Source organism: Terrapene carolina, unplaced genomic scaffold, assembly GCF_002925995.2.
Source record: "Terrapene carolina triunguis isolate 2854851 unplaced genomic scaffold, T_m_triunguis-2.0 Scaffold179, whole genome shotgun sequence".
Taxonomy (NCBI): Eukaryota; Metazoa; Chordata; order Testudines; family Emydidae; genus Terrapene; species Terrapene triunguis.
Genome location: NW_020664530.1, coordinates 10225127 through 10234627, shown reverse-complemented (window position 1 = coordinate 10234627; position 9501 = coordinate 10225127). Strand labels below are relative to the sequence as shown.

General features: G+C 39.9%; 1 protein-coding gene across 1 annotated transcript in view; it reads left to right on the top strand.

Annotated features, from left to right (window-relative positions):
- Positions 1-855: 855 nt before the first annotated feature.
- LOC113406998 (serine/threonine-protein kinase D2-like) overlaps positions 856-9501 on the top strand; it is a 180045-nt gene continuing 171399 nt past the window's right edge. Inside the window, exon 1 of the mRNA XM_026654031.1 lies at positions 856-1204. Coding sequence (XP_026509816.1) covers positions 1100-1204 — 105 coding nt within the window. The 5' untranslated portion in view covers positions 856-1099. The remainder of the gene's footprint in view (positions 1205-9501) is intronic.

Sequence of the window (9501 nt, the reverse complement as noted above, 5' to 3'; positions counted from 1 at the left end):
GGTGGGGAAGTATTGTATTGTATTGTATGTTTTCCTTATTTTACAGAGGAAGAAGCTGAGATACAGAAAGACTACAGACCAGATTTTCAAAATAACTTAATCAAGTTTGAGTGCTCAGCTTTAGACACCTATGTCCGGATTGATTTCAGTGGCAGCTGCCAACACTCAGTGCCTCTGAAAATATGCTTTGTTTTCTAATCTGGGGATCCAAAAAATTAAGACCTCCAAAATTACATTCCCTTTTGAAAATTTGATTGGCACATGATCATGCTTGTCTTTGGCAGAAATGTAAATCAAACCCCTTTCTCTGGGCTCCCAGTACTTTGCCTGAACCACATGACTATCCTTCCTCCCCATTAGCAGCTAGCATCATTTTGCAGGCAGGAAAAGTAAGTTATGTTAAAAGCCAAGGGGAATTAATTAATGTACACAGGCAGAGAGACTACACAAAGAAGCAGGAAATTCCACCAGATTCTCCCTTTCTAAAATTGTGCTTTCAAGGTCCTTCTTAGTGTCGACTTTAAATAACCATTATTTGCTCTCGAGTTACTTTGGTATTATCAGCTTGCCTTAGTGACAGATTGCTGGATAGCTCTCTTTTCTTCTTTCCAAAAGGAGCACACCCTTCAAAACAGACTGTTTTCCAAGTTATTAGTTTCCTTGTTATTGTATCCATACCATTCAGTGATCCAAAAACCCTCCCACCAGGATAGGAAAGGCTAAGTTTCCCCAGCTGGAGACACAGCTTTAGACACTAGCACTCTTATTTGTTGTCCCAGCCTCAGAGGGGGCACAATGTGGCCAGCATGGGATTCTGATAAGAAAAGAGAAGAGGCAGAAAGACAAGGACTTTGAGAACAGCAGAACCGGTGACGGCAAAAGGGCTTCAGCTTGCCTCAGCTCCAAGAAGCAAAAGGTCAAGTACATGCAGTTTTTGGCTCACATTTGGATGTAGACTCTCAGCAAAGGGTCGCAGGTTCAAAGAAAAATTGGGGCTGCTTCTTTAGAAAGAGCAGAGAAGTGGAGTTGATGGGTCCCATTCACTGAACTGGATTAAAGAGGCTGAGGCTGCGGGTATATCAGGTGCCAACAGTGCCTGATGGGCTGTAGAGTAAGTCTGGCTTGCCTGGGGAATGAATTTTGCACAGTACCACTGGATCGTCATCATCATTTGATACAAGACGAGGCTGAGATCATGATTCAGGTATGTAGAATCTGTATATAAATCCGAATAATTAATATAGCCGAGGCTGGGGTTTGAGGGGAGAGAACAGGAGAGTGCCAGATTACTTTGTGTTCCCAGCACTGTTTAAAGCCACAATTGTCCTTTATTTCCAACTCAGAGATCTATAGTCTGCACATGATTTATTATTATGTGGTTCTGTACAACAAGGTTGGGTGTGTGCCGCAAATGTGTTTTAATTAAAGAAAACAAACAGAGAAGTTCTGCCAAAGTCTGAGGTGCTGAAATCTATCCCGTTCCCTGCATTATGTCTGTACAGAAAAAAAATCCATTTTAGTTTCCAGTAGTCAGGGTCCAAACTCACAAATACGAAATCTACAAGAGAAGTTCTTTAATCCACAGTAACCACAGGAAGACACATTGTGGGTTACCAAATTCTGTGGTTTAGTGAGTAAACAAAAAGGCAATTAAAAGACCCCCAGGAGTATTGCATAAAGCAACTGTACTGCTATACAAAACAATACATTAATGAAGCCATTGTATCTGTGATTGTGGTAACTTGAGCATTATGTGGGAGCATGTCATCCATTGTAATTATATGATCACCTACAAGGCAAAAGTTGCAAGCAGCAAATACGTGTATTCACTTTGGCTGTGGGCCAGTTGCCTAGTTACAGAAAACAGCTTGTCAGTTGGCTGATGTATGAACACCAGAGAATATGTGGATAACAACAATCATTTAGTTTGTTCATAACATTTAATAAAGCAAAAGGTTTGGGCATGCTTGTGCATCCTTTGATTTCTTTTCTGTGTGCTTTGTAACTATTATCGATGAATTCTTAGCATTGTAGAATAAAGCTGACATGGCTTCTAACTGAAGATGAAAGTTTCCTTCTAACTGATTTGTGGTCTGACCCACTTCAAAGCTTGAGTGTTTCATTCAGGAGTCATAATGTTAATAAATGTATATTATTCTCCTATTTACCATAATGTGCTGGCTTGAACTATACTTGTCATACTTTTACAAGGCCTGATTCATCAATGCATCATGGTTTCACCAGTGCATCTGCCAGTTTCAGTGGAGTTGCACTGGCATAAAACTGAACCCAGTGGTACATTTAGCCCACTGTCTCTTCAGCTATTCAACATTATATTTTTAAATGAAATATGCCTTTTAATTGCAATAGATTTGTGTGGAAACCATGGCAAGAATAACTGTAAATACAAATGGGTGGATCACTTTGGATTACATGACTTCACTTCAAACTTTTTTTGTGAAAAAGTTTGTTTAGCTTTTTTAAAAAAAAATCATTTTTGTGCTCCCCTTGACTTTCTGGATCTGGACAGGACTGGAAGGGAAAGCACCAATATTTCAGGGGACAGGGTTATTTCTCAGTAGTTCAGGCACAATTAGGTGCTGGAAATACCAGGAGTCTCAGTAGAAATCTTGTTCCTAGGAGAGTTTCAGCCCAACTTTGCAGATTCTAGAGGTTCAGAGAAGCATCCATATTTTTGGTTTGCTAACCACACTAACACTCTGAACCTTTGAGGATTGCAGAGCAGCAGATCTTCTCCCATTGCTTCTTCATGCCTTCTTCCATGTCACTCTAGAGGGTATGTCTACACTGCAAGTGAAAGGTGTGATAATAGCATGGGTTGGCATACCTGTGCAAGCTTTATTCTACCTAGCATGGATAACAATAGCAGTGTAGATATGGTGGATGGGCTGGTAACCAGGGGATATACCCAAGGTCCCTGGAGGTCTCTGTCTCTCCTGTTAACGCTGTACTACAGTGTATAAATAATCAAATAGTCATTGGAGCAGGGACTTGAACTTTGGCCTGTCACATCCTAGGTGAGTACCCTAACCACTAGGTGATAGTCTTTCTCATTTGCTTTCCTTACCCCAGTGACCATTCATTGTCATTATGATTTGCCCCTATGAATGATAATGAATAGTCATTGGGCCAGGGAAAGAGAGCTCTTGAGGCCAGGAAGGAATTTCCCTCCAGGTGGTATAACATTGGACAAATGACCATCATATGTAGTATGGGCTGATTCTTTCTCTCTCTCATACCATAGGAGCCTTCACCTGAAAAATCACACTTTGATGCAGTAGGAAAAAATGGGACTAGGAAAAATTGTGTTAAAAAGAAATATTTTTTACACGTAAAATTATCTTAAAGGGGCTTTGTAACACAAGGGCTAAAGTATCTCCAGCAGGTCAGGACAGAATTTAGATGCCATGCCTTGAGATGGTTTCATCATAGTATCATGACATTTAAATCTCTTGCATGACACAATTGCTGCACTTGGCCTTCAGAGAACCCAATCTACTCCACCTAGACAGGAGGCAGAGCTGAACTCTAGCATGATCCAGTCTACTTTAATCCTTGTGGTCCTGAGCATATACTAAGTGTTTATGGTTAAAAATTTACAAATCTTCTGTTTGCACCTGCTCTGTAGTGACTTATGACTATGAGAGTTTATCAGCTAAGATTTCCAAAGATTAGATCTGGACTGAGCATGCTTCATCCCCTCAACTCCTACTTGTGCCTGGACTGGTCATGTGCCATCCCCATAAAGCAACTGAGCATGCTCCATTGTGGGGCTGCAAGGGCTGAGCAAGACTCCACCACACTAAAGAATCATTTAGACTTAAACAATTTATTAAGTTGTATGATAAAATGGGCTTGATTCTCTTTTCATTTAGACCAGTATAAATCAAGAGTGACTCCACTGAACTCAGTGAAATTACATGAGAGACAGGAACATCAGGGCCAATAACTCTTAAAATATTTGTTATAAAATGAGTTTAAAGGAGGGAGTAGTCTACGTAGCTCACAAAGGCTCCAACTTATACTGCTATTATGCAATGGAAAACACACGAGTCAATGTGTTAACCTCATTAGCTTTTGTTCTATCCAAAAGACTAAAAAGAATGGGTCAAAATGCAGAAAGTAAATATTTTTAAGATTCTGTATTTGTGTATTGATTTTAATCCTTCTCTTCCAACAGGATGTTGTTCAATTAAATGACTATCTGAATTGACACTACTTCTGGCCATCCTTATAAACATTTCAGTTATGACTGTAACTAATTAACATCATCCCACTATTTGCAGTACACTTTAGGTATTTCCTGTATGACTGTACAGAAGTGCCATGACTATTGCTGTAGCAGTATCTGATGGCGAAGTCACAATTTAAAATTTTTTTTTAAAGAATGGCCCAGCATTGTACAAGACTCTACATGGTGGTTCTAAGTTAAACCTTGGCCACATTGTATGCTGGGCAAAGCCTTCTGATGTCTTTGTAGTTCAAGATGAATACCACTCATAGCAACTCAAGGGAGAAATTGTCTGATTGAAAAAAGCCTCAGAAACCTTCTAGTCTGCTCCTCACCGCTGAGCTGAAGTCAAAATTTGAGCTGCAAGGAGGTTACAAAGGTTTGTATTCAGCAGATATTGCCCTTGGCCTATGCACATGAGGTTGACAGTTATAACAACCACAGGTCCTGGTACATGCTATTACTTACCTGTAAAATGTCATTGGAAAAATTCTGACTGGTGTTCAGGACCATAATGTGTAGTGAAACAGAACCACGCTACGAACCACTTGCATTCCATTTAATTAATATGCCCCTCACTTGCATGTTCAGATTTAGGAGACTAATGGAACTATTTATTGTAACTTTTTAAAAGCAATTTCTTCTAAATCATTTTCCTTTCATTTATGCATAGCTTTATTTCCTTCTATTGCTCTTTTTTTGTCCATCTCACTTTCATTCCTTTTCTTCACAGTTCAAACAATATCAATATTAGCCATATACATCCTTGTCTCAGAAAATGGTGAGAAAATGAGCCAGAAGCTAAGGAAGGAAAAATGTAGAATTGGCTTTAATGAAGAATTTTTAATATTGGGTCTGATTTTGATATTTTCTAGTGTCATTTGGAAACTATTCTATTTAAATCAGTGGAATTACATTGGTATAAAATCAGCTTAAATTAGATCAGGTTCAATATGAGATATTAGTTGGATTAAAGTAGTAGGTGCTGGTTGAAAGTTTTCTGACAGAATATTTTTCAACTGGAAAATGCCAGTTCATTGAAAACATAATGTTTTGCAGAAATGTTTCTGTTTCGACTAAAATTTTCCTTGAAAAAATGTGTTACAGTAAGATCAAAATGTTCAGTTTTGACTTTTTTTAATTGAGTGTTTTTCCCCATTTTGAAACAACTTTTCATTTCTTTTTTTTTCTTCAAATTTTATATAATATAAAATAAAAAAAAGTCCAAATCAGAATGAAACTTTTCAATTTAATCAAACGGGAACATTCTGATTAACTCAAAATGAGATCTATCTTTCTTTCTTTTTCTTGAATAACATTTAATAGGAAATTTTGAATGTTTCTCTTTTTACTCTATTTGAAACAGAATTGTTTTTTAAAAAATCACAGGTATTATGTGAAGCAAAAGACCCGGTTTCCACCCAGCTCTAGAAGTAATAATAATGAATATTTTCAGTACATTTCATCCAGAGATCTCCAAGTACTGTATAGAGGTGGAAGAGTATTGTTATGGCAGGACTCACCTGATGGCATCGTTACATATCTTATAGGTTCTTTTTCTGAGCATGCAGACAAAGTACAGTTCTTGAAGAAATGCTGTATTTTAGGGATTTTTGTGTGATCCAGGTTCTTTTAAGGGAGCTGCGGCAAACAGCTAGATCTCCCTCACTATAGTCAATTCTTGGGGCAGAGCTGCTTCCTGGGAACTGGGCGTTGGTGTTTGGACTGAGTTACTTGAAAGAGGGCTTTGCCTGCATGTAGTTTGTGAGCACTTTGTTTAAGCACTGGTGTGTATAGTGTAAAAAAAACAAGTTACAGTAAGAACATGCCCAGAGGCCATGTCACTGATTTTTTTCTCCAATGGCAAACTGACCTGCATGGTCCTAACATCTGACATCAGTCAGCAAAGGGTTGACAATATTATTCTAGTGTTACAGATGTGGAAACTGAAATGCAAAGAATAGTAGTTGGTGGTAGAAAAAGGAATCCAGGTCACCTAGCCCTTAGTCCAGTGCCTTATTCATTGGGCCACATTACTTCCAAAGTAATGTATAGTCCTGCAAAATGTGGAGAAAGGGGTCAAGTCAGGGGTAGCCCATATTGTTCACTTTACTGGGCCTGTTCTTTACTGATATAATCTTGCAAGGTGCTCAGCACCCTCAGTTCTTGATGGAAGTCAATGGGAGTTGAGGACAAAATGCGGCCATAATTAAATGCATTTTAGGCACAGTTGCCAACTTTCACTCAGTAAATAAGCACCCGAATTTCACAATAAGCCAAAAATCAAGCTAATCCCGTTTCAAAACAAGGCCAAAACAAGCAAATCCCTAAGAACCCCAACACTCTGTATGACTAGATCCGCCCCAGCGTGCAGTCTGGGACTGTGGTGGGCCCACTGTGTACCTCTGACTATCTCCCTCCCTTGCCCCTGCTTGTCCCTCCCTTGCCGGGAGCCGATCAAAACAAAAAGAAGCAACAAGCTACAACAAGCAACAAACTACAAGCAACAAGCCAAAAACTAGCCAACAAGCAACTCACAAGTCAATTAAGCAAAAAAAAAAGCCCAATTTCTGCATTTTTTTCGGGGGTTGGCATGTCTGAGTTCAGGAACATATTATTCAAATAAGCAGGGCCGTAGCAACAAAGAACGTGGCCCCCTCCGAACGGTGGCCCCCTCAGAACATATGTCCGGGCGGGGCCCCTTACAATGCAGAAACTGGAATGCAGTATTTATTTTGCCACTTTTAGGGGCCCCCTTCCTTGCGCGGCCCCCTCCGGTTGGAGGGTACGGAGGGCGCTCGCTACGCCTCTGCAAATAAGCCTCATAAAATAATGAAATATATATTCACAAATATTTGTCATTATTCACCAATTTATGAGAAAATGTAAGTAGAATCTTCATAAAGATTCTTTGATCAGAGCTAGCTTTTTAATTGGGATAATTAAATGTCAATAAAATCAGTTGTGAATTTTAAGGATATAATTCCATAAATGAGCTCAGGTAATATTATAAATCATGAGAGCAGAGACTGAGTTGTTTGTGTAGCCATCAAAACCCACAGATAGCATTATCAACCCTGTAATGTAAAATGTGCTCTGTTTTTAATTGTATTTGACACATGGAATAGGCTCTATGCTGCTTATGCTCGTACTTCCCTTCCAAGTGCTTCCTCATCCTGACTTAGCCTCTGATCCTGCTCCCATACAATTCAATGGTAAAACTCCCTCCCAACACACCCTTGTGACACACATCACCACAGTATGGGTCTTTGTCCTCCTCTAGTGGCTGTTCCACGTAAGTGGTTAATCACCTAACTACAGCTGCCAACTATGGTCCTTGTTCTTTTAGCTTAAGCAGGAGAGGCTCGGGCTTTTAGGGCTCAGTTCAGCAAACCATTTACGCATGTGTTAATGTTGAGTACGGGCTCAAGCTGATTCATATTCAGCAAATGCAGTTATGTCTTATTGACTTTAATGGGACTTGAGTATGAGTTTAAAACTCAGTACCTGCTTAAGTGCTCGGCTGAATTAGGGCCTTAGTGCAAGAGGTCAAGAGTTTAATCCCCACTGATGACCCACAGTGAGTGGTCGTCACACAAATACCCTCCTAATTAGCTCCCATTATAACTTCCTACTACTAGAAAATGACCTGATATTTCCCTTAGCTGCATTTCTGCCTCAGATACCCTAGTTGAGCAGCATTCCAACCTGCTGTGGCATCTCTTCTCACTGGTTTGATTTAATGAATCCCATAATGCCCATGTGTGAAATTGTACCTGTGATTTTTTGTTTTACATGAGTTCACTTGTGTTTAAACCTTCAGCCCATGACTTGATAAATAGATAAAGTTATTTTACTTTACTCTTGTGCCCTTTACACTTCTCTTTTTCTTCTTCATCCTTGCAACTGTTAGGACTTACTTCCTCCTTGTAGTCATCTTTCTTTTCCTAATGCTTCTCTGTCCCACTCAGCAATGTTTTCCTTGGTCTACATTCTCCAAAGTGACAAACGATTTTGGGTGTCTAGCTTGAGACATTTTTGCAGTGGCCTTATTTTTAGGCATTTGGGTGCTTAGCACTTACTGAAAACCAAGCCCCTTTTAAGGTTTAGGTGTAAGAGACCTAAATTTTCATGAGCATTTGCACTTGCTGTGTTGAGAAGTGCAGAATCAATTTCCATAGAGGCAAAACTTTCACCTGCAGGATCACAGGATCAAACTCTCATTAGAAAATCTGCAAACCCAATCGTGGCATTAGACTAGAGGTGCTGGTTTCTGTGTAAAACTCACATTTATCTAAGAAAGGCCCAGTGCTCATTTGTAGCTAAATACAATGCAATACCGGGTGATAACGACTTTCCAAGTTGCAGGAGGTCTGAAGTGGCAGCTTCAGGATGATGATACTCTTATTCTGCTTCATAAATTCAGAAGCCCTGCAGAGAGTTGGACCTGTGCTCTAGTTTTGCTTTTCACATTTAGCAAGAGGCTGTAGTTCACAACACGTTTGGTGGTCGCTACACTACATGTAAATTGTTTTTGTTTTTTTTTTTTTTGAAGCCAGTTCAAAAGTATCCAAGAGATTGTGGGAGCCAGTGTGATGCCCTCCCTCTATTTATTTGAATTTTTATTATCCAGGCTTGACAGTTGGTAGAGAGGAAGACTTGCTGTACAGTAAATCAGCACTACTTAATGACAAGCCTGAACCCCCACTGGCTGTAGGCTTGAACTGCCTTTATGTAATGAATTCATTTTTGTGACCTGTGACTTTCTGTAATTGATAACTTGTAGGAAAAAGCTTTCCCTGCCAAGTGAACAAAAAAAAAATTGTTAAATGGGTTTTTCTAAAGACTGCTGAGGTATAGCATCATGTCTTGATTCCTGTCTCTTTCCTTCCTCTGCCCTGCCCCCTTTTTTAATGCAAAAAGCCAAAATAAACAGGATTAGATTTTCCCCAGTCTTTGTTAGACATTATTGTGCATTCCAGCTGTGTTTGCTCGGGTTACAGTGGTGAAAAGGAAGCATGAGCCTGCTAATGTGAAGTGTGTGAGGGATTGCACTCAGTGTTTGCAAAGGGTAGGGATTCCTTTTGTCTTGCATTATGTATGGCTGTCCCTCATCGCTCCAAGGAAAGTGGCATGCGCTAGCAACCACAAGAGATACCCAGAGTCCCCAGTGGGAATTGTATTTTGGTTGCTACCCCATGATGCCGTGTCTTCACTGCCAGGCCCGGCTGCAGGGTTTTGGCCGCCCC